Source organism: Canis lupus, chromosome 9, assembly GCF_003254725.2.
Source record: "Canis lupus dingo isolate Sandy chromosome 9, ASM325472v2, whole genome shotgun sequence".
Classification (NCBI taxonomy): Eukaryota; Metazoa; Chordata; class Mammalia; order Carnivora; family Canidae; genus Canis; species Canis lupus.
The window spans coordinates 14,750,566-14,776,107 of NC_064251.1; the positions used below are offsets into that span (position 1 = coordinate 14,750,566).

Sequence of the window (25,542 nt, forward strand, 5' to 3'; positions counted from 1 at the left end):
GAGACACTCACAACTCAGCCAATGAGAAGCCACCATACATCCAGCTCCCATTTTACTCCAATGGACTTTTTGTTTACAATAGCCTGCCCAACTTCCCCCTCTATAAAAGGGCAGACCTCTGCTTTGTCCTGCAGAGCTTCCTATGATTCTGCTCTAGAGCCCTTTTGCTGGATTGTGGTTCTTTGTAATTCCCATATAAACCAATTTTTGCTGGTACAATAACTGGTGTTTTATTTTTAAGGTTAATATTAGTGATCATGGGTGGGCTCCAGAGAAGATCTTCAAACAGTTTGAGGCTGGAGAGCAAACAGATGCTCGTAGCCATGGAGCCAATCCGGCTCACTGCTTTTTCTCTAGGACCCTGGAGTTCCAGCATAAGTTTTCTGCTGGATTTTGAGCTCTGTTCTCTTTGTGTTTGAGCTCTCCAGGCTTTATTCAGGATCTGTTTTAAGATCTCGTTTTAGCAAAGTCTGGGGGGGCCATATCATTTGTTCCTCTTGGATCAGGTACCATTCTCTCTCTCTCTTTAGATTTATTTATTTATTTATTTATTTATTTATTTATTTATTTATTATTTATCTATTTATTTATTTATTAGATACACATAGAGAGAGGCAGAGACACAGGCAGAGGGAGAAGCAGGCTCCATGCAGGGACCCGGATGTGGGACTTGATCCCAGGACTCCAGGATCACACCCTGAGCCGCCCAGGCGCCCAGCTATCATCCTCTTGATGAGCAACATCTTCAGGTGATACTGACAGAATCCACAGTGCACCTCCCATCAGGATTCAAATAGATCCCCCAAAATCTCTTCTCAGAATGAATCAATACTGCATAAAGAAGCCCTCCAAGGCATCAAGGCTATAATAGAAGATTACGAGGCTCGGAGCCTCATTATCCCCTGCACTAGTCCCTATAATGCCACTATTTTACTTGTGAGAAAGCCCAGTAGCTGAAGATGGGCCTCTGAGCAATAAATAACCTTGTTATCGCTTGGCACCTGTTGTTCCTAAGCCCCCTATGCTACTGACATCCATTCCCACCGCAGGCAGATTTTTTTTTTTTTTTTTTTTTTTAATGATAGTCACACACAAAGAGAGAGAGAGAGAGGCAGAGACACAGGCAGAGGGAGAAGCAGGCTCCATGCACCGGGAGCCCGACGTGGGACTCGATTCCAGGTCTCCAGGATCGCACCCTGGGCCAAAGGCAGGCGCTAAACCGCTGCGCCACCCAGGGATCCCGAAGGCAGATTTTTCACTGTAATCGATCTACCATTGCATTTCTACCATTCCATTGATAAGGATGGCCAATACTGGGGGACCTGGGTACCTCAGTGGTTAAGCTGCTGCCTTTGGCTCAGGTCATGGTCCCGGGATCGAGTCTCACATTGGGCTCCCCATGGGAAGCCTGCTTCTCCCTCTGCCTATCTCGGGGCCTCTCTCTGTGTGTCTCTCATGAATAAATAATTAAAAAAAAAAAAAAGAAGAAGAAGAAGAAGAAGAAGGACAGCCAATACCTTTTTGCTTTCACTTGAGAAGAATGGAAGCGCACCTGGGCAGTAAGTCATGGAGTTATACACAGAGTCCTTTTTACTTTTCACCACCTTAAAAGCTGATTTGGGTGATAGAAAGTTTTCTGCAGGCTCTACTTTGTTGCAATTTGTATATGATTTACTTCTCTGCTCCCTTTCTCAAACCTCTTCACAGGAGACAGCATCCACCTGTTAAAACTTTTGGCCTTAAAGGGACATGAGGTCTCAAAAAAAAAAAAAAAAAAAGCTGTTTGCTCAAACTCAGTTTTTATACTTAGGGCACCTAATCTCAAAACAATAACTACATCTAGACCCAGACAAAACTGCTCACAACAGCTTAATTCTGACAGATTCCTTTTTTTTTTTTTTTTTTAAGATTTATTTATTTATTCATGAAAGACACAGACTGAGAGAGAGGCAGAGACTTAGGCAGAGAGAGAAGCAGGCTTCCTTCAAGGAGCCTGGTGTGGGACTCAATCCCGGATCCTGGGATCAGGACTTGAGCCAAAGGCAGGCACCCAACTGCTGAGCCACCCAGGTGTCCCATGACAGATTACTTTTTGACAACTTCTCCCCCATGGAAATATACAGGAAACTCCTCTAACTAATGAAGGTTTTTTTCATGATTTACTGATAGTTCTTACTTTATTATTATTATTATTATTATTATTATTATTATTATTATTATATTTATTTATTTATTTTAGAGAAAGAGAGAGCCCTCAAGTGAAAGTAGGGGAGGGAGTAGTGAGGGAGAGAAAGTCCCAGGCCAACTCCATTCATGCTGAGCATGGAGCCTGACACAAATCTCCTTCCCATGACCCTGATCACAACCCAGGCTGAAATCATGAGTCAGACACTTAACCAACTGCACTACCCAGGCGCCCCTTACTGATGGTTCTTATTTAAAGGATGGTAAATATTGTGCTGGGCATGCTAAAGCAACTCCTTTTAAAATCATTGAGACTGCAGCTTTAGCTTTGGCTAATTCAGCCCAACAGGCTCAATGATACAGTCTTACTCCAGCTTGTAACTTAGCTGAGGATAAAACCATTAGTATTTAAACTGAAAGTTGGTATGCTTTGAGAGTTGCTCATGACTTTGGAATATTATGGAAACAGTCTTTACCTCCAATGGGAATAAGATTAAAAATGGCTTCTATGTCCAAAATTTATTAGATGCCATACTTTGCTGGCTGCTCTGACTATTATTAAGAGTCCTGGGCATTCAAGCCTCAATTCCCTGGAGGCCAAAATAAACCACCCACTTATACTTCCGCCAAAAACAGTGCTCCCGAGGAGACCAAAAGCTACACCTCTGTCATGTTCCAAAGTGATGTTCTCCCAAATGATAATTTGGAAAAATGGACCAGAGATACCCAATAATTGGCCCCAGAGAGGGAGAAACAATATTGGAAATCTAGTAGTTGTGGCCTCAATAAAGAGAGACGTCTGGTTTGGACCATATAACAATCTGGCCCTATCAGAAATTCTAAATTTCCTACTACATTATGTAGCACTGTACATGCATTAAAACATTGGTCTACTAAAAAAAAAAAACAAAAAAAAAAAACAAAAACATTGGTCTACTGACAAAATAATAGCATTCATGAACTGATATTGATGGGGAAGTATTAACAAGGTCACAAAAAGTACCTACCTCTCTTGTCCCACCTGTGTAAAGTATAATCCAGGGAAACCAGATTGTTCCAATGGATTCCATTCGGCTTCCCTTTCTCATGGATATAAATGTTTTAGTCATGGTTTGTACGTTTCTCACTGGGACAGGCCAGTGCTGCTTCTGTGGCTAAAATTCTGTTAGAAAAAATTACCCCCCCCCAAAAAAAAAAGAAAAAAAAATTATCCCTACCTGAGGAACCCCTCTCAAACTGCATAGTGATTGGAGAACCCATTTTGCTAGTCAGGTGCTTCATTAAGTCTGTGCTGTTGGCTGGAACAGCACTTTTCACTATGTGTACCATCCTCAGTCCTCGGAGTTAGTTGAATGGATTAATGGCACTATTAGGAGTCAGTTGGCAAAATTTGGAGAAATCCTTCAAATGTGTTGGCCAAAAGCATTGCCATTAGTCCTAAATCTCAGATCTACCATCTCTGGAACTCGCAGACTCTCACCCTTTGAGGTAGTCACAGGATGTCCGATACACTTGGCCTCTGCCCCCTCTGACCCCCAGTTGACAAAAGGAGATACACTTATTTTGCAAAGGCCTAACTACTTCGCTACAGTCTTTTCACAGTATGCTCCAGGGAGATGACAATCTTAAGCCTCACACCTTGCAACCTAGAGTTTCATCTGTTGAAAAAAGACACCTCCGGAAAGGCTCTCTTCAACTTTGCTGGAAAGAACTTTATCAGGAACTTCTAACCAACCCTTATGCCACCAGACTCCAGAGAATAGACCCTTGGATTCACATGACACATCTAAAGAAAGCACCAAACCCTGACCGGACCTATATGCACTCTGGTGACCTGACAGTAAAGGTTTCCTAGAATTGAAGCAGATGACATCTGATGAGACCACTTTCCTGAGATGTCTGGACAGGCCTGTATACATTTTTCTCACTATTGCTTCTTTTTTGTGGAAAGATAATGCCCTGTCTGCATATCCTAAGCCCATCCGAAAGGGAGAAATCTCTTTTGATTATGGGCTTTTGGGAACAGCCTCATCATGATCCCAGGACAAATTCATCTTACACTTGCTTTTTCTGAAGGATTAGAAGGTTCGGAATTCACAAAAGGTTTCTTTCATCTGAACTATTATCTGAATTAGACTCTTATCCAAATTTATGGTCTCTGAACTTCATGGTCTTTGCAACCTTTGAGGCTGTATTGTCAATATCACATTTGGTTCAAACAGTTCTTTTGAGAAAACAATACTGCTTTGAAAGTTGGCTGTTTTGCAAAAAGTTCATCAGCTATTGCTTCATGTTTATTCCTACACTGTATCTTCCCAAATGCACCAGGTTCTTTCTCTCAGTGTACTCTTGCAGTATCCACTATTCTGCTTTCATGGTCACTTTAAAGCAGAGACTTCCAGGAGGCATGCATGACTCCCGGTTTGCCTTCACAAGGAGAACCCTTCTCCCCTAAGTCTGAGTAAGTGCATATAAATTTTTCAATTCGCTATTTTCAGACCTAGTCCTGGTTTAAAAACATCATACAATGCCCAATTGTTATGTTACTTTTTCTGTTTTGTGTAATTATTTTGAGTTTTGTTATTTCGTTGCCTATCAGACTTTTAAAAATGATGTACTCAATAAGGTGATGCTGACTGAATGCTTTGAGATGATCTCCAGCACTTACAGTCTTGATACAGACTACAGATGGGCAGTACCTGAGAGCTCTCCTTCCTAACCTTCCTTATTACTCAAATGTGGCTTAAGTGGTTTCCAACTGCTAGGTCCTTTCCCCCAACTTAGGACATGATGACTGGGAAAGGTCCTTCCTGGTACTGAGGGACAAAACCACTACATGTGGAGGACCCTACTCTTGATCAGTGATGCTTTCAAAGAAATATCTTGATCAAAAAGGAGAAATGTGAAAACTAATAAAAGGAAATCTTGTTTAGAAAGGAATTGAGTACGAAATGTTGGCTAATTGAATTTAAATTTTACAAAAGCAGCCCGGGTGGCTCAGCAGTTTAGCACCTGCCTTCGGCCAGGGGCGTGATCCTGGAGACTTGGGATCGAGTCCCACGTCCAGCTCCCTGCAGGGAGCCTGCTTCTCCCTCTGCCTGTGTCTCTGCCTCTCTGTGTGTGTGTGTCTCTCATGAATAAATAAATAAAATCTTAAAAAAAAAAAAGGGAATCCTGGAGGCTGGCAGCCTCTCACACCCTATCACTTGGCAATTGCAGACCCAGCAGGAGACAGACCTTGTCTCTGGATGTTTCTTTTATCAAGTGCTCAGGAGGAGGAAAGGCTTTCATCTTCCCCCAGCAACAGCCCAGCCAATGAGAAGCCACCATACTTCCAACTCCCACTTTACTCCAATGGACTTTTTGTTTATGATAGCCTTCCCAACTTTCACTTTTCCTCTGTATAAAGGAGCGGGTCCTCTTTTCTGTTCTGCAGACTTGCCTAGGGTTTTGCTACAGCTTACTTGTCCTGGATTGGAATTCTCTGCTATTCTCCAATAACCTTTTTTTTTTTTTTTTCTGGCAAAACAACGGGCAGTTTTATTTTTAAGGCTAGCACTTACATCAGCATTGCTGAAGCACACATACTGTGTTTCGATCCTTTATATGCATTTGAGAGCATAAATGCCACTCTTCCCTTTCTTCACAAGTCCTCCTCAGAATGACAGGACCTGAGTCTTCTGGGTCAAACAAACGTGATACTTTGCCTCGCAGCTTTAATTCAGGAGGCCCCAGCAAACATGAGGAGTACTTTGTGATATCAGTGTAAGGGTCATTAATTGTCCGGATCTGCATGAGACTAATTTTAGTTTCTCAGAACCCCTTAGCTCAATGCAAATTGGTACAACTAGTCATCCTACTAGTAGTCCTACATCATAGGGAACAAAAAAGGGGGAAAGTAGAGAAAGAAAGAGGGAAAGGAATAGGAAGAGAGAGCATGATGGAAATGAGAAAAGAGATGTCTGTGGTGTATGTGATTTTTGGTGGCCCTCCATAGGTACTATGGTCTTCTGATTCTTGCTTTGAGTTTATTATGATTATGGATACGACAACCACCAGCATCATTAGTGTAATAAAATTTGATATTGTGAATACGTGTACAACACCGTGCTAGTGTTTTTTTAAATAAATACTATTTCATTGCTTTTCAACTATACTATAATAGGTAAATAGTATTATTATCCCTATAGTAAGAAGGTCCCACTGAAGATTTAACTTGTTTTTCTCGGATCTATAAAGACACCAGAAAGTCACCTTGACTTTCTTAAGAGGATAAATTTTTGAAGTATTAAAGTTAGCTCTCTTCCTCTGAAGATAATCAGGGTAACTGCGCTTAAGTGTGAGCCCATTGTTCAGAAAAAGAGTATATGCAAACCTTTTAGGGGTGGGGCCCTTGAAGAAAAGGCAGTCTCCCTTAGAAGAGTGGGCAGAGACCAGCTTTATTATTCTGGAAAAGAGAGTTAAAGCAATCTTTTGTACTTTAAGAATTGACTAGGAGGGGGTGCCTGCCCCCTGGTGGTGTGGATCCCTGGAGAAGGAAAGGGAGGGACCAAAGTTTCCAAGACTACATAGGGAAGGGCCTACTGAAATCTGAAGAGCCTTACTGGATGGAGAATCTAAAGTAGTGAGATTTGTAACCCTGGAAATTCATGCAAGGAATCATCCCTAGCTGGATCAAGCCCTGAGGAAGTGAATTGTCCTCCCTGAAAGATCTGTGGCAGTGGACCTGGAAAGTACGAGGTTTTATGGACCCTGTAGGACTGCCTGTCAACAGTGACACCAAGTGGCAGTGAGAAGCAAAGGCAGAAGCCACTAGGCTCTTCCAGGTGCCCCCAAAGTGCCTCAGGGCATGGGGCCCTTGAAGCGGGTTCTCTCTGTGAGCTAACTACAGACCTGATGCAGCAGATCCCGACACTGAAATGGCTGGAGATTCCTGATTAGGCTGCTCTATACTCTTTTCTTTTAAACCCACTGCCTTATTTCCCTAAGTGCTCAATTCAGAAGAGTAATTTTCTCACCTGAGGAGAGAGCCATGGCTACTGCATTTAGTGGAAAAATTGAGGATGAGGTCATTTGATGGGGGGGTGGAGGGAGTGCTGTTTTACAAAATCAAACAAGGTATTTCCAATCTCCTCCAAGGAAGCCGTCCTTGATCCTGAGTCAGGTGTTTTCATAAAGACCTGTGCTTTCCCAGTTATGGGAGTTAAGGTGCAATTGTGATTTCTTGTTGACTTGCTCTGGCTTCCCTCATTGACTATAAGCTTGTAGAAGGCAGGAACACTATTTTGTTCACAATTGTATCCACACTGCCTTGTATGTGTTGAAATCAAAGGGTTATTTTTATACCTAATTCATAACCCAGACTCAGGGAAGTTCTGAAAAGAATGATTTTTTTTTTCACTTTGATGCCTGATGCTATCTTCTTTCTTGCTAGTATCTACAATTTGGAAGGCTGCAGACCTCTATCTGGAGGACAGAACTTTAGTATTAAGGGCAAGTCAAACAAGCTGTTGCCCTGAGCTGATGTACCACCTGCCCTGGGCCAGTTGTTTTTGCTACCCACTTAGCATTCTTTTCTTAGAAACTTTACTCAAAATGCAACCATGTGGCTTAATAAAAAATTTCAAAAATGACACAGAAGAGAAATACTTTCAGATATTGTAAAATCACTTTTATTTTTTACTGTACCCAACATCTTAGTGACCCATATATGACTGACTTGGGAGAAAAAAATGTGGTTTTAGGACTCCTCTGGTCTTCTGTAGAGAGGAATCACAGAACAGAGAAGAAAGCTGAATCATAAGATCATATGGTAAACATTGTCTCAGGAGTTGTTCTGAAGCTTAAAGGGAATAGTTTGCAGACAAATGAAAATATGTACTTCTTTATGGAAAGGGAGGATAAACATTGGAACTCTATCCTAAGGGCCTGTAAGATTAAAAAATCAGTATGTCAAATTCACAGATGATTACTTTATAGTGGATTATGAAGAGGAATTCAAAAATGTTCGGAGCCCTTAACCTATGAGGCCAATTTAATGGAAGAACTCTCGTTTCCACTTCAGGGACAGAACATGGTGTTAGGTAAGTGGCTTATCTGACCCAATGTGGAATTTATGACTTTTATACTCCTCCAAGGCACATAATGGATGGTTAATGAGTTGAAGCCTAACCAGCCACTGACCCTTAATGGTGTTATGAGACTCAGCTCTGGGAGCCGGCACTCCAGAACCCCAGGTTAGAGGAGCAGAGGAATGTGTAGGCAGGAATAAATTTCTGATTCCTATCTCTTTGGTACACAGTCCCTTTGAAGTCCTGTCTGTGGACTAAAAAACTGGTTCTCAGTCATGAGAAATGAGTTGCATTTCTGAGATATTTCCAACTATCTCTACAGTCTGATGTTTGGGAGCAAAGGACAGGATCCTCTTTTGGGGACTAAGTGAGTGAACTGATTAAGTGCACAGCAAGGAGCAAGAGGCCCTCTCATTAGCTGGACACTGAGACTGAAATTCCTAGTGATTAGAGTGAACTTGGAGAAGCTGAGCTTGTGGATGGATGGGATACAAGGGACATGGGGGTCTGAAACACTTGTTTTGTGGGACTGTAGAACACAAAGGTAATGTCTCTTCCTTTCTCCTCCCCACCTTTCCTCCCTTAGGAAACCCCAGTAGTATAGGTTGCCTTCAACCAAAGAGCTGTTTCCATTTAACAATTATGTGCATTGCACTTTTCTGCTTGCTGAACAGCAAACTGGCTTTCCTCCTCTTTGTTCTTCTCTTTCTGCCTATAGGGCAATTTCCGCCTCTCTATTTTGCAAGGCTTGTAGTTCAGATACAGTGCTATGGTGATAATACCCACTCCAAGGGCAACGATAATGATGACAAAGATGGTGGAGCTGATTCCTTCATCCAGTCCTGCCCAAGCACAGAAGAGAGAGCTCAGAAGGTTACAGGGCAAGAGAGTCCCCCCTCCCTGAGCCTGCCACATTCACCTCTCAGTCTCACCCTCCCCCGCCCACTGGAATTTTACTTCTTCCCAGGTTTGGATAAGAATCCCAACACCCCCAGGCCCCCACCCCCACCCCCCGGGGAGCCACAGTCACCTTGAACAAGGACAGCAATGTCTTTGCTGACAGAGCCCAGCTGGTTAGTGGCTGTGCAGCAGTAGATCCCCGTGTGGTTCTGGGTTGCCTTCTGTGGCTCGTCAAGGTTGAAGATCACTCCATTCCAGGTACATACCAAGGTTGGAGTTGGGTTTCCCTTTGGGATGCAGGCAAGCATCTGCTCTGTCCCTTTCACCCACGTCTGGTTGCCAGGGCAATCAGATTCCTCTAACCGAGGCTGGTCTGGAAATGACAGTCCCCCAAGGGGCTGAGCTCAGTGTGCCACATTCCTTCCTCACCAAGATGTGATGTTCTCTCTCCTCCCCTAATTCAAATGCTGTGTCCCTTCTACCCAACAGCTTTCCTTTCTAAGGGAAGGACCACTGTTGTCTTTCCTTTCCCAGCAGCAAAAGAGTCTGAGATGCAGCAAAGGCATTTTAATGGATTCAGACTAAATGATATGGACTGTCCTGTCAATGGTGGCTTCCCTGCTTCCCATCTTTGCTTCTCAGTGAGGGAGGAGATGGGCAAGGGTGACCCCACAGACGAGGGATTTTCTACTTTTCAAAATACAAATTCTTATGTGGAAATTTCCCTTCTCAGCATAAACTCTCAACTATCACTTCCTGTGTTCTCGGCCATCAACCCTCAACTAATACCACCTGATCACCTTGCAGTCTCTTTTCTTTTTTTATTTTTATTTACTTATTTTTTTGCAGTCTCTTTTCTGTTCCCAGTTCCCCCTCATGTTTCTCCCAGCTTACTTTCCTGGGGCTAAGATAAGCTTGGGGAACTTTAATTTTATTTCCTCCTTTGATTATTTTATTTTAATGAGAAAATTGTAGCAACTCTAATAATGAAGTTGCTGGCCAGGACTTCTGGAAATGAGAGACTATTATACCCCTTTTTGACAAGAAAGCTCAGGCCTCTACTCACATAAGACATGGAGCTGCATTGTAGTAGTTTTGATTAACCGTTGACCCTGAACCTCCAAAGAGGCCTCACAGGAGAAATTTCGGCCATTATCTTCCTCCCTGGCGGTAAGTAAAAGCCAGGCAGGCTCCCCAGGCGCAGGGAGGTCTGGGGCTCCCTTCAGCCGAAGAGTAGGACTGGGTGATGTTAATACATGCCCTGAACAGGTCACATTAATGTCCGTCCCTGCCGATGGGTATAATTCTTCTATCTCTAAGACTGGTGGAGGGAAGCCTGTAAGAAAAGGAAAAGAGAACCAAACATATTTCTCAAAACTCACAGCTATTCTTGCTGCGGATGGTGTGGTATCTAGGCAGACAAGATGGGAAAGATTTTGGATACCCTACTGCTTCTGTGCTGAACGGCAGGAGCAGTGAGATTTGGGAATTTCATAGCTCTTCTTACAACAAATGCAGTGTGCTACATTTGGCTATGCCTCTGTGGCAAGGACAGCAAGATGGCTTTTCATCTTAGAGATTTCCTCTTTACCTCAAAAAGGTGTTCTAGAAACAAGCTGAAGGACCCAAAATCACTCTGTAAATAGGATGGCCTAGAGAAACCAAGTGAAGGCTGAACTATTGTCTCAATGCATGTCTCCAACCTGCCTGCACTCATCGGACAAAGCTCACTTGAGAGTGTACCTAGGAAAGGTTAGTAGGGATATTTGCTGTTGAATCACCAAGACTTTACTATGGAAGTTTTCAGGGGCAGAGAAACCCCCCACCTTTACCCTCTGAGGAAGGAAAAGAGGCAGGTCACTTACTATAGACATGCACTGGCTCTCTTGTTTTCTGTTCCATTGGACCCAGAGATACAAGGCAAGACAGCTCCTGATCACCAGTCTCCATGGCCCGAATGGTGGCATTGGCCCATGCCATGTCTCCTTTCCAGGAGACAAAAGGGCTCAGCTCCTGGTCTCCCAGGAACATGTAGAACATGACCTCTCCGGCTGGGAACACCCTAGTCAACTCACAGCTCACAGCCTCGGCCATACCAATCTCCAGAAGTGGGGAGACCCAGATTTGGGGGCTCTGAGAGAATTCTGCCAAGAAATGAAGGAAAGAAAGGAGAAAAGCCATGATAAATCATGTGCTATATAGGATCTCCACAATATAGGAAGGGAGTGTGGCTAAAGGCTCTCTGTCCCCCAGGGTAAGTTTAAGGCCCAAGTAGAGATAGAACTCAATTACCCTCATATCCTCATCTTAAACTCTGTGGGAACTTAGTCCTAAAGGCCAAAGTAAGACAAGGAAACGAGCCTCAGGCTCCTTCCACAACCTAGGCTCTGACTCACCAAAGATCCGGAGTACCTTGATGGCTGAACTACTGTGAAAGAGCCCTCCACCATGTGAACTCAAGTCCAGTTCTGCACGGCATGAGAAATTACACCTGTCATCCTCCCTTTGGGCTTTGACATTAATGGTGACCTCAGCTCTTTGGGAGGCCACATCCAAGTTCATAAAGTTCTTTCTATGTAGTTCTTGGTTACCCTGGAGAAGGGTAAGGGTGAGGTTCTCCAGAGGTGCTACACTGGGTACTTGGCACTTCACTGTACACGCTTCATTCACGGCTACCCATGCAGGCTGCAGGTCCAGGATCACCTGCTCTGGCGGCTCTTTAAGACAAAAGGGGGGGCTTGATGAGAGAAGGATATTCACCTCTTCAGAAAGAAATGATATAGGACAGAAGGCCTGTGAAACAAGGTGACTGTGACCCTTAAACCACCTGGTCAACAGTGTCAGCTTTCTGCCAACCCTGCCCTACATGGAACAAGTCAGTCTTCTGGCTCTTCTTCTGCCCATGAAAGGTGGCTAAAATCATAGTCAAGAAAATATGACCGTTGAAGGGGAAGTCCCTTGCATTGATTGTTGCTGCCTTTCTGGAGAACTTTTATCTCTTACCAGAGGTGCTTCACAGGTATGAGCAGCTTCTGAGGAGCTCCTTAGCATCATACAAACTAGTTTACCAAGCTTTTATCCCACAGAAATCACTTATTTTTACAGCCATATCTTTGCCAGTGCTATTTGCCCACCTGAAAGACCTTCCTCACCCATTCTCATCACTTCAAATCCTTACTATTATGCAGGAGTGAAGCTCAAGAGTCCCTTTTCGATGAAGACTTTCTCCAACTACCCTAGCCCCAAAAGACCCTCCTTTCTCCAATCCCTATTTAAGAATTTGTGTCAAATAATTTAGCACTAATCATATACTATAAACTAGCACTATTAGTATATGCCTCCTATACTTGAACATATGCTCAAACACAATGTCTGGATATCCTCTATGGTCTGCTCCTAATTTAAAATCCTACACCAAAGGGAAATACAAGTAATTGGCTCTAAAATTCCTACAGTATAACAGAAATCTCTATTAAGGTCCCTAATTCTCTCCCCTAAAAGAAATCTCTAATTTTTCCCTAGATAAGACATAGTCTTATTCCCCCATTCTTCCCTTCTTCCTCAGCCTTACTCACGATACACAGTGATGCCAAGGCTTGTGTCCTTTTGGATCCCTGCACAAGAGAAGAAGCACTGCAGAATAGAATTCTCTGTGACATCCTCCAGGAGAAACTCCTTCCACTGTGGTCCTTTGTCCACCTGGGTTTTCTTTAAGAAAGTCTCAATCCCACTGGGTCCAGGGTCTGGACAGGTAGTGCTGCAGTTGACCATTAGGGACTGTCCAAACTTTACCAGGGCCTGATCTGGCCAAACAGAAACCTCAAATATCTCTTCTGTCGCCCCTGAAATGATCAAGCACATATGCCAAAGACTTTGGTGATGACCACAAGACCCAAATAAAATACAAAGCCTATTCTATTTGATGGTTAGAAATAAGAAAGCTACCCTGAAGAAAAAATTACAAGGAACCAGACAAAAAAAAAAAAAAAAAACCCTTAATGAACAAGTTAGCACCCTGATTCCACCACCATTCTCTCCACTCATCATCTTTCTAGGATCTGGAGTTCTCTATTAGTGTCACCTTGGAAACTATGGAGTTCTTAAAACTCATGCCTAGGAAACCATTCTCTTTCTGAGCTTCCAGTGTCTTGGAAGCTCCCAGAATTGGCTGCTGAGGGCTCTCAAGGGGTTATTAGGCCTGGAGAAAAGAGCTTTGTTACTTATACCTCAAAGAAATGTTTATTTGAAATTATGGTCTAAAGGTTGCCTTCACCAGAATCACCTGGGGTGCTTGTAAAACTGCAGATTCTAGTTCCACCTCAGACTGAATGATTAAGAATTTGTGAAAAGGGGACCTGGAAATAATGCACGTTAACAGAACAAGCGTTCCTGATGACCCTTATGCACACCAAATTAGGAGAATCACTGGGCTAAAGGTGACTCCTAGGGTCATTACCTTCTCATGGAACTTTTCACCTCTCCTCAAAATGAGACTATTCCTTTTTGCTTTGCTACCAAGGCAACAGATGTTTTTGGGTGCTTAAGAGCTTAGTTTGTTAGGGAAATCTCAGGTACAAGGAGAGAGACATCAGGCAAATTTTAAATGCCTGACATAGGTGAGAAAGGCAGTCTCCTGAAGGCTTTCCTACAGGTCCCATTAGCTACTCCATGTCCACCATCTGTTTCATCTCCCAAATACCAGACCCTTCTAGGAATATACAGCTCATGTAGCAGTGTTACTCGCTAAGGCTCCAGTTCCCTTCCAAAGAACTCGCTCCTCACAACTGAGCTATGGGCCCTCTCCTATCAAGACCCTATTGTAGCTTTTCATGACACCAAAGGTGGCAAAAAGAGGCACGCCTGGGTGGCTCAGCCGCTGGGCATCTGCCTTTGGCCCACGGCATGATCCCAGGATCTGGGATCGAGTCCCACATCGGGCTCTCCGCAGGGAGTCTCCTTCTCCCTCTGGCTGTGTTTCTGCCTCTCTCTCTCTCTCTCTCTCTCTCTGTCGCTGTGTCTCTCATGAATAAATAAATAAAAATCTTAAAAAGGTGGCAAAAAAAGTAAAAATATTCTCAAAATAGGAAAAATAGGACAATCCTCAGGCAGCAGGAAGTCAGGGAAAGAAGGCATATTTCTTAAGGCAGAGTTCTCTCTGATGGTCTATTATCCTGTCTCTGTATTTGGTTTCCTCAATTACAAGCCAGAGATACCTACAGATTCTGTGTCCTAATTGATCCCAAAATAGGAATCTCCCCCAAGGGTCCAGACAAGTAAATACTGAATTTTCACCTCACTACTTCTTTTTTTTTTTAATTTTTATTTATTTATGATAGTCACAGAGAGAGAGAGAGAGAGAGAGGCAGAGACACAGGCAGAAGGAGAAGCAGGCTCCATGCACCGGGAGCCCGATGTGGGATTCGATCCCAGGTCTCCAGGATCGCGCCTTGGGCCAAAGGCAGGCGCCAAACCGCTGCGCCACCCAGGGATCCCCTTCACCTCACTACTTCTTATTCTCTTTCTCATTAGCCAGCCACCTGCACCCTGGCACATATTGGCTAAAGAAACTATCCCGGGGACGCCTGGGTGGCTCAGCGGTTTGGCGCCTGCCTTCGGCCCAGGGTGTGATCCTGGAGACCCGGGATCGAGTCCCGTGTCGGGCTCTCCACATGGAGCCTGCTTCTCTCTGCTTCTCTCTCTGCCTGTGTCTCTGCCTCTCTTTCTCTGTATCTCTCATGAGTAAATAAATAAAATCTTAAAAAAAAAAAAAAAAAGAAAGAAACTGTCCAAAGAGCCTCACCTGGGAAAGGGATCAAGGCCAGCAGGGCCCAGACACAAAAGACTAGCAATTCCATCCTTGTGAGAAGGCCCAAAAGCTGGAGAGAAAGGAGAAAATAATGCTGGAGAAAGTGACCAAAGAAAAGAAAAAGGATATAGAAAATTATTTCTTTGATATTATCAAAGGTCATCCCCTTTCCCGAAACCGTGCATAATCTGGAGAAATTGTAGCAACAAGAGTAACAGTGATGTGGTGTGGGTGTACCAAAAGGACATAGGAAAATAATTATTAGCTATCAGATTAAGTGAGAGTCCTGTATAAGCCTGTATTGCACTTATCTGTTTACATATATGCCTCCATCTATTTGAGTCAATAGGCTGTTAGCATGAAAACATAAAAAAATGAAGTTTAGAGAAATGACACTGTTTATCTAGCACTGTCCAATAGAAAGTGACCCTGAATCTAGAAACATGGTCACTTAGAGTCCCATTCTCTGATGTAAGGGAGAAATGTTTCATCAGGGCTGTCTCCTCATGACCTCTATGAAATATCCCTCAAAATAATCCATCTCTTCCTGATCTGTTTCCATGTTCACCAATCAACCTTTAGATTATTACTCTGGCTAAGACTAAAATGTCTAATTCTCTTTTCTCCACCAATCTACATCAATTTTTATTCTTTCAAAATCCCACTCAAGCTAATTTCTTTTTTTTTTAAGGTTTTATTTATATATTCATGAGAGATAGAGGCAGAGACACCGGCAGAGGGAGAAGCAGGCTCCATGCAGGGAGCCCGATGTGGGACTCGATCCCGGGACTCCAGGATCACGCCCTGGGCTGAAGGCAGATGCTTAACTGCTGAGGCACCCAGGGCTCCCCTCTTCTAAGTTTCTTGACCAACCCTGTACCACTTCACAATCCGTCACTTTCTATACATGGCTATACCTCACTCTATGCCAACCATGATTTCTGAAGCTATGTATGTTAAAATGCAATTCATGTTAGTGAATTATTTTTAATGAAATTATTACTATGCTAGGAATTCTCTGAGGACAAGAGGCTATATAATTTACTTATCTTACATTTCCAGCACTTGGTGTAGTACCTAGCATACTATGGGTATTCCATTAAATGAACAATTACCCTCTAATTTTTTGAGGGTACTGGGTTTTACACAGGTATCTTTACTTATATGCTGGTCTGAAAGATGTTGTTTTCCGGGGGGGGGGGGGGTTCTTTTATATACATGCATTAGATAATAGGCATATCAAAATTTATACTCCCTAGTAAATGTTACTCTTCAAATACTCTGGGAAAGGGACGCCTGGGTGGTTCAGCGGTTGAGTATCTGCCTTCGGCTTGGGGGTGATCCCGGAGTCCCAGGATCGAGTCCCACATCGGGCTCTTTGTGTGGAGCCTGCTTCTCCCTCTGCCTGTGTCTCTGCCTCTCTCTCTCTCTCTCTCTCTCTCTGTCATGAATAAATAAAATTAAAAAAAAATACTCTGGGAAAGCCATACATTTATTCCAGTAGTGACACAATTATTCATCTTTTTTGGAAGTGATTTAGAACTGGCTACACAAAAAAAATCAGTCGCTATTAAACTATTATTTTTTGAGCAAAAATGATATGACTCTGACACTTTATTCACTAGACTTAGCTCTGAGTCTCTTCCCAAGGAAGATCTCCTATCATTGAAGACATTCTAAAGTTACCCTAGACTCTGAAGGAAATTTCAAAATGAGTTTTAAGTGATAACAACTCTGAAAAAGTATAAGAGCTCTTAGTAGAATTGCTTATAGTCAAACATTATTTCAGCAAATAATTATCGAGCATTTACAGTATTCCATGCTCTTAGTGAGGTACTGAAGTTACCAAGATTTGTCCAATTACAATAGGAATTCCTAGAAGTTACTGGGAAAGACAAATACAAATCAAAATAACAATATTATGTCAAGTGTTCTAAAAATTTGGGGGGCGGTGAGTAAAATGAGAATTAAATGACTTAAGTCAAACCAATTGTTTAGCCCAATTCCTGGCTAAGATTCAAGAAGTTGGTGATGATGCTGATTGTGTCACTGTTGCTGATGCTGCCAATAATGATAATTGATCAAGGAGCATTGAGGAGGAAATCATTACTTCTCTCTGAGGAGTTGAGAAGGTTTATCAGAGAGAACTCCTTTGAACTGGGTTTTCTATTATGATTGGAAGTTTATTAGGGGATAAAGTGATATGGAGAAAAGGTCAGGCCAGACTTACTTGAGAAAATTCAAGAAGTTCAATATGGGTAGAGGGTAGCTTACAGGGAAAAGAATTGTGGGATAAAGTTAGAGAAGTACAGATATAATTGAGTAGGCAACTAGGAATTTACAGAGCTTTTAAAGCATGGGGGAGAGATGATCAGCTTTATTTTTCAAGATGACAACACTAGCAGTGTGTGGAAAAAAGAAAGATGAAGAGAAGATTAATGGCCATGAGATCTGTTAGAAGGCTACTGCAGTAATCCAAGGGCCTGAAGGCAGTAGCAGTTGCAAAATTTCTATACAGAAGATGTTCAGGGGAGCTCAGTTCCAGTTGGAAATAGAAGCTAAAGGTTGTGTTTGCATCATAAACATACTGGTCTTACTTAAAGTTTGTTACAGATCAATAAAAATAGCAGCGTTCTAAATTTTTTTCACATTTACATACTTAGAAATATCAATTATTCATATCTAATATTTTGAAAGTAGCATAGAAAGGGCAGAGGAAAATGGCATTCCCACTGTTTGACAGGCACGTATAACATTCATTTAGCTATATAATTAAAAAAAAATACCAGTCACATTAACTTGGACGCTTTTGGGACGTAAATTCCCATTTACTTTTTAATTTCTTGAGGTAAAGTGCTCTCCTCCTAACATCGACTCCAAGGTAGGCACTCACTATTGATCTATATCTCACTTCAATGACTCCTTCTTAATCACACCTTGTCTAATAGCTTTTAACATTTAGTAACCATATACTGTGTTTCAGGCACCATGCTGAGTGACTTCCTTTAGTTATCTCATAGCAAGTCTATGATTATTGCCACTTTTATAGATGAAGAGATGGGGTTAGGAGTTTGCCTTAGAGAGGTAAAGTAACTTACCCCAAATCACACACCTAATTAACAGGTGAAGTCAGGATTCAAATGCAGGCATGCTGACTACAGTGCAGTGCTTACCATTGCTCTACTTTTTAAAATAGTCAGTGAATCTAGATGATCTGTGCTTTGATGGGACCACAGTGCCACAAACCATTCTGCATCGAGGTTAACCCAAGAGCTCCTTCTATTTCATGTATCTCTCCTCAACTTGATTGTTACCTCTCTCTGCAAACCTCATCTTGCTATGAGTGAATCTTATGGATTATATTCTGCTCCTAGAGCCTTAGCTAAAAAAAAAAAAACAAACAAACAAAAAACAAAAAAAAAAACCACCATTTCTCGTCTTTGATCCCTACAAGTCATGTTAGTTGGGTTTTCCCTTTGGTTGCCACTACTATATGCCACATAGATACAAGAAAATGCGGCGGGCGGGGCGGGGGGGTGGTGGTGGTGAGGAGGGTGGGGAATGGGGAGGGGCGGGGGGTGGGATTCTTTTGTTCTCAGACTCCTGCACTGACCATACTTTGTTCTGTGTTGTTTCACGTGCTCCTTCCCCCTCAACTATCCCCACAGCTCTAACATTTCACCCTTGTTTTCACGTGGCAGGTTATGATCAGGTACTGGGAACGTACAATTTGACGTTCATTCATTTTCCTAAGAAGAAACCAAGCAGCATCTCTGAGGGGAAATGATTTTTAAATCTTTTTAAAATTCCTTTGGCTTACTTGCTCTGTAGCTGAGATCCCAAACTCAAGAGTTAAAGGGTCTGAAATCTTAGACCTACAATCCAGCCCCAAAAAGGGCTGCAGAGGGGCAGCCCCGGTGGCTTAGAGGTTTAGCGCCGCCTTCAGCCCAGGGTGTGATCCTGGGGACCTGGGATCGAGTCCCACGTCAGGCTCCCAGCGTGGAGCCTGCTTCTCTCTCTCTCTCTCTCTGTATCTCTAATAAATAAATAAATAATCTTAAAAAGGGGTGGGGGCTGCAGGAAGAGCGCAGGCAGTTGAGGGGAGCCACAAACACGGATCTGCCGCCGCGATTGCTCTGGCAGGGTTAGCCCGCCTGGATTTCCGGTTCAGGTCTGCCCGCCCCGCCCCCCCCCCCCCCCCCCGGGTTTCTCGCAGTTTCCTAGCCAGGCGGTAGTCACACCCCACCCTCTACACTGTCTTTTCCCTCGAATTCCCTTGAATTCGTTTCCTGCTCTGGGGACAGTGCCCTCCACCTGCCCCGCCCCCGGGTTCAGGATACCTTCCTCCAGGCGCCCAGCACCACCAGCCTGCCTTCCGCCATGCCCAGGCCGCAGCCCGCGCCCCAGCTGCCGCCGCTCTCACTCCTCCTCGGGCCTGCTCGGCTACTGCCCCCCCCACCCCCGACTGTTCTGGCTGCTACAGTAGTTATAGACACTGAGGGACGTGGCGCTCGAGGCCCGGTCCCGCTCGGAAGGCGCCTCGGATCTCGCGCGCACCTGCGCACACACCGTGGCTCCCACGCTCTCGGCCGGATGGGCGCGGAAGCCTTTAAGGGCTGAAAGTATTTAAAACATTAAAGACGTGAGGGGGAAAATAATACATCGGTGAAGGCTCCTCAGGGTTTCCGGCCCGCTGCCGCGTGAGAAGGCGAAGCCCGCCACACCGGGTCAGACCTCCGCAGACTTGACGGGAAAGCCGGGAGGAGGCCCAGGCACGAGCGGCGGCACACAAGTCCTAAATCCTAGACCTAAATCCTCACTCAGGGCCGCTCCTCGCTGCTCCCGTGGCTCCTCCGCTGCCTCGACCGCCTCGCCGGGGTCCGCTGACTTGCCGGCAAACCCGCCACGCGCTCCGACCGTTTGGAACGCACCGCCAAAAGGGGGCGCGCGCGAGAGCTCCTGGCCCGAGGATTTCCTGATCTGCCTAGAAACTCGTGACGTCGACGCAGAAGCTTAGCAAGGGTTGGCCGGAGACAAGTGGGGCGGCCCAGGAAGCTAAAACCACAGGAGGGGTTTGCGGGGAAGATACGGGTAGAGAAGCCCGTATCTTGCTTGGCAGAGAGCGCATATTTGACCAAGGATAATAGCCACTAAATGAAACAAAGTGAAAACAAAAGAGAAAGGGTCTTTATGGCAAATAATGGCACTATAAGAAAAGCAAAGCGTCGTGCGCCCCTGTGCCTATTGGTCAGGTGGTACGACCTGAACAGGTGCGGGCCCGCGCGCGGGAAGCCGCTGCGCACGCAGCTTCTTTGACGTTGGGGCTTGTTACCTGCCTCGCTCAGAAATCCCGTTGGGGTCACGGAGGACTTTTCCTGGGTGTCCAGGGAAATGAGTACCTCGGAACCGTTTGCCAATATCCGAAAAGACCCTTTTGTGCCCTCCGCCCCCGTTTCTCCGCATACAAGTAACACGCTAGAGTGAAGGAGGATTCCCTTCCTCACTTGGTAAGGAACGTGCCTGCGCTCTTGCTCCCCCGCCCACGGGCTACCCATAAGCCGTAAGAATGGGGGTGAGTAAAATCCTCTGTTGCGCCCCCCACCCGAGACCCCTGTCCTCCGGTCATGCTGAACGTCTTCCGAGGCTCGTTTCTCAGGAACACGCTCCTGTGCCCAGACTGGGCCGTTCTCAGGGGCGTCGTGCTGTGTGCTTGGCTCTCCCTCGGTCCTCGTCTGACCGTGGGCCCTGGGCTGAGTTTTTGGCGCAGTGAACTTTGGGGATTTGGGAGTTTGTTTTCCGGGCACCAGTTATTACGTGCATTCCCCATCTCGTTCACTGTGACTCTTTTGAGGAAGGCACGACTGTTAACTCCATTTTATGGATAAAGGCTTATTTCTTCGAGGTAATGAGTGAGCGGCCTCTTGTTTGAGAAGCGTCTCTTGTACCCTCATTGCACTGATGCTTTGCATCCTTTCGTTCTGACAGTTTGAGGGAGAATGTCACGTGGAATAGAAGGTTTGGGGCCAGACGGACGTGTCTGTAAATTCCTCTTCCATTCTTACTAGCTTTGGGACTGTGGGCAAGTTACATAATTTCTAGTTCCTCTTCCGTCAAAAGGAACGACATTTATGTATATGAAAGTGCTTTCAATTGTTTTTGACACTAAATAGGTGTTCAATAAAGGGTCGTCTGTTTTCCTTTTGCAATCACAGAAAGGCCTTTCCTGACTACTCCCCCTAAAACTGCCAGGGTTTATTCGAGCCTAGTTGGTGACACCTATCATAGCCACCCCTTCAAGCTACTCTCATTTCTCTTTTATGGTTTTGAATGGGTTTTGCTCATTCATGTTGAATATTTCTGCAGGGGCGCCTGGGTGGCTCAGTGGTTGAGTGTCTGCCTTAGGCTCAGGTGATGATCCTCAGGTCCTGGGATTGAGTCCCACATCAGGTTCCCCATTGGAAGCCTGCTTCTCCCTCTGCCTATGTCTCTGCCTCTCTTTCTGTGTCTCTCATGAATAAATAAAATCTTAAAAAATATATTTCTGCAAAATGTTACCCAATCAACATCATAATCACCCCTTGCTGGAAACCACAGGATTTTTATTTTCCAGCTGCTTATTTTTATGAGGTACTTTTGAATGTCATTTTTTTAAATGTCATTTTCTATTTTGTCACACACGTATACTCTTGTCCTTTTCCCAATTCCTCAATGGCATATCAACCTTAACTTTAGTTTCTTCAATTAAAATCTTAAATGTTAACGTTTTAAGGCTGTTGTGTGATCCCATCTACTAAAAGTAGCTATATTATATAAAAATGTTTTTTTAAGCTTTATTTATTTATTCATGAGACACACACACACACACACACACACACACAGAGAGAGAGAGAGAGAGAGAGAGGCAGAGACACAGGCAGAGGGAGAAGCAGGCTCCATGCAGGGAGCCCCATGTGGGACTCGATCCCAGGTCTCCAAGATCAGGCCCTAGGCTGAAGGCAGCGCTAAACCACTGAACCACCCAGGCTGCCCTAAAAATGTTTTTTTTTTTTTTTTTTTTTTTTAATTACAGTACTTTTAGAAATTGGTCCCTGGTAAATTGAATTTTGGCAAGGGGGCTTGCTTCAGTTGACCCATTTCTTTATGTGAATGGTGCTTTCCTAGGGAAGTAGAGAAATCATTCCTTCAAATGGATAATTGCTTTGGCCTGAGTAGTCATGGTTGTGAGAGTGGGTTATAGAAACCGTAGATTTGGGGCAGCCCGGGTGGCTCAGTGGTTTAGCGCCCGCCTTCAGCCCAGGGCATGATCCTGGAGTACAGGGATCGAGTCCCACGTCGGGCTCCCTGCATGGAGCCTGCTTCTTCCTCTGCCTGTGTCTCTGCCTCTCTCTCTCTCTCTGTGTGTGTCTCTCATGAGTAAATAAATTAAATCTTTAAAAAAAATAATAAACCATAGATTTGAACCTAACAAAAGCAGGAGAAACCACAGCTAGAGGGATGTCCTCTTCTGAAGTAGCATCTCCCTTTTGACTGCTTTACTTGGTTTCTGGGCTCCCCAAATCTGCTACTTCCCTGATCCCCCAAGACTCTTTTTCTCCTTACCTGTTTTTTATTCCTGGGGGCCATCAGTGCCCAGCTCATAGGCACATCACTTATAGAAGCTATATAGAGTCAGTACAGTCTTCATCAGAATTAGAAGAACAGATAAATTAATGGTTAAAATCAGGAGTTAGTATTAAGTGAATCAACCTTGGCTGGCCCATCAGAGTCAAGGTGAGGATAAGATCTGGGCTAAGGAGCAAACAAAGAAAAATCCAAGAATCTAGGTGGAAAGTCACAAATTGATAAAGTTTAAGAAAGCAAGAGCATAAAGCTTGAGAAACATTTGGGTGCCAAAGTTAGCTGTTACAGCTAAGCTGATTTTAACCTTCTGCCCTGATGTCTTAGCTCCTAATCAGGACTGACTTGGGAGTTCCCGGGTGGGGAAGCGGAGGTAACTTTTATTAGAGCTATTTCCTGAGCAGGCATTGTTTGTGCGCTGTCCTTGTCCTCCTAGAGTTCACACTAGAGGGGTGTGTGGATAGAGAGAGCCCTAAACAAAAGCTACAGCACAATATGATGATTACTCTTACAGAAATTTAGACTGAGTATTATGGAAAACAGAAAACAACAAATTGTTGATGGCAGTTGGAAGGTGGAGATAGAAAGTCCTGTAAGATTCCAGAGGTGGTGACATTTGAGTTGGCCTTGAAGAATAAACAGACACTTGCATGGGAGAGAACTGGGGAGGAACACTTATTCTTTTAATCAAAATGAACTGAGTACTTAACTTTGTGCTAGATATTGTCCTAGGTAGTGGGGATACAGCAGCAAGTCCCAGCCTTGGAGGAGCTTACTTTCTAGTGATGTCATTGGCAGAAGAATCACAGCATGAAATCACAGCATGGTGTGTTTCGGGAAGGACAAGTTCCATTGGGACATTAGTGGAAAATAAAGCTAGAGAGGTAGGACAAAGTAAGAGCCAATTATGCCATGTTGAAAAATTTAGATACAGACTGCAAGCCCTTGCTTTTTCAATGCTTTAGAGCTGTGGAAACCTTCCCACCAAAGAATCTTGCAAGGTAACTCAATATATAAAACAATAAAAGCAGAACTCCTTGTTGAAGCAGGGATGAAAGGTGAGGGTGGAGGAGAGGATCTCCCAGTGCTGCCCTCTCTTCTCTTGGGTCGTCAACAACAGTTCTGAGAAACGTGAAGTACCACGGTGGGTTTAAGGCCCACTGCTGAATGTAATTAATGGTGGGCACACAAATATAGGAAAATTGAGAGATGTGATCAGATTTGCTGTCTTGGGATAAAATTGTCAGGAGGGATGGGGTAGGATGGCTTATTAGCAGAGAAACTAGTTGGGTAGGTTATGGTAGAGATGCTGACAACCTGACTTACAGGTCAGAGATGCTGACAACTATGACCTATTGTACATAGGATAGATCCAAAACAGATTTAGGAGGTAAAACCACCAGAACTTGAAGACTAAGACTGAAAGAGAGCAAGAGCCAGAGGAGTAAAAGATGGTATCAAGACCATGGAATGGAAGTCTTTAAGGCTTTCTCTTTTCTTTTTTTTTTTTTTTAATTTTTATTTATTTATGATAGTCACACACAGAGAGAGAGAGAGGCGCAAAGACATAGGCAGAGGGAGAAGCAGGCTCCATGCACCGGGAGCTCGACGTGGAATTCGATCCCGGGTCTCCAGGATTGCGCCCTGGGCCAAAGACAGGCGCTAAACCACTGCACCACCCAGGGATCCTGGCTTTCTCTTTTCTATTTACCTCTTTGCATTTGACTGCAGGTGTCCTGGGCATCTGGTTGGGTCACTCCATCTTTGGCTTTCATCTGCCTACAAGACCAGTTTGAAATATCAGCAAGGCAGGGTTGGCCCTTCACCATGTCCTCATGCCCTAAGTCAGGATAGATACAGATAGGAGAGGAGACTGGGAGGGAGGACAATGAGACGTTGATTTTGGACAGATGATTTTAAATGACCTATGGGGCATCTAGCAGTAAATTGGAAATATGGATCTGAACCTTGGAGAGAGGTGGTGATTGGAGTTAGAGATTTAGGCTCATCAGAAAAGTAGACAGTAATTGATGGGACGGGGGTAGATGAGTATGTCTGGGTAGGTCATGTATACAGAAAAGAGCTATAGATAGAACCCCAGGGATAGGCACATTTAGGGACCCAGTGGAGACTCTTGCCTTATCTTTCCTCTGTCTTAGTGGTCTGTTTTCAGTTATGGTGGTAACTCTGAGGCCAAATTCAAGAGCCAGGAGGTCGCCTCTGAAAGGGTCTGGGAAGTGGCTAGGAAGAAGACTCAGACCACAGTTTCACCCAGGTCTCTGAATATGCTGTGACCTTCTGCCTTGCATGAGGAGGGAACAATTGATAGAATCATGCCCTAAAACTTGACTCTGGCGACTTCAGGAGTGTCACGTGGGCTGTAGACCTGAAGTTCACTTCTTGAATCCTGGTATTTACTCCCACTACTGGAAGACACTACTCTTCTTGAGTTTTACCTGCCAGACTGTGTTGACTATTAAAATATGTGTATTGAGAACTGACTTTGTTGTATACATAGAGAAGTAGTTTTGTACTCTTGATGATCCAGCAAAATTGATTCTGATTCTGTTCACCCTGTACTGTTTCATGCCTTTGAGTCTTAACTCTGTTTCTTTGCCTCATCCATTTGTAGCATTTTTTTGCATAACATCCTCCAAAGAAGCCTTCACTAATAACTTTCCTACGTTAAAGACCCCTCCTCTGTTTCCCCATGGTACCTTATGAATACCTTCATCTTAGCAATTGTCACATGGAGAAATGATCTATTTCTGCATTTATCTTTACTAGAAGATGTCAGGAACAGGCACATAGAAGCTGCTCAATAAGTGCTTCTCAAATGGTGAATACAGCATCTGCTGCTTTGCCATCTGGGCCTTCTGCTGCTCTGACTGGGCAGTGCCCCAGGCCTGTCTCACCACCAAATCTGTGTGGAAGATGGATGTGTCAGCTGCTTGGGGTTCCACC

The 25,542-nt window shown here is 44.2% G+C and overlaps 2 protein-coding genes across 7 annotated transcripts in view; one reads left to right on the forward strand and one right to left on the reverse strand.

Moving 5' to 3' along the window:
- The first annotated feature begins 4,497 nt into the window (after window positions 1-4,497).
- SMARCD2 (SWI/SNF related, matrix associated, actin dependent regulator of chromatin, subfamily d, member 2) overlaps window positions 4,498-25,542 on the forward strand; it is a 36,460-nt gene continuing 15,415 nt past the window's right edge. The window contains exon 1 of one of the 2 annotated variants that reach the window (XM_025436568.3): window positions 4,498-4,645. The gene's annotated coding sequence lies outside the window, so the exon portion shown is untranslated. Of the gene's footprint in view, window positions 4,646-20,268; window positions 20,469-25,542 lie in introns of those variants that run through there. The other variant, XM_025436567.3, reaches the window with a different exon arrangement.
- Window positions 7,834-19,925, reverse strand: LOC112652912 (intercellular adhesion molecule 5). Of its 5 annotated transcripts, none has more exons than XM_025436562.3 (8): window positions 19,782-19,925; window positions 14,956-15,031; window positions 12,731-12,997; window positions 11,552-11,872; window positions 11,021-11,299; window positions 10,222-10,491; window positions 9,286-9,528; window positions 7,834-9,097 (listed from the first exon to the last, which is right to left on the reverse strand). In XM_025436562.3, the coding sequence occupies exons 2-8, from the start codon at window positions 15,008-15,010 to the stop codon at window positions 8,889-8,891; spliced, it is 1,644 nt and encodes a 547-aa protein (XP_025292347.1). In that variant the 5' UTR covers window positions 15,011-15,031; window positions 19,782-19,925; the 3' UTR covers window positions 7,834-8,888. The 5 variants fall into 5 exon arrangements, with proteins under 5 accessions (XP_025292347.1, XP_048970557.1, XP_025292348.1 ...); XM_049114600.1 differs by having other exon boundaries at window positions 14,956-15,055; window positions 19,782-19,820; XM_025436563.3 differs by lacking the exon at window positions 19,782-19,925 and adding an exon at window positions 19,623-19,774.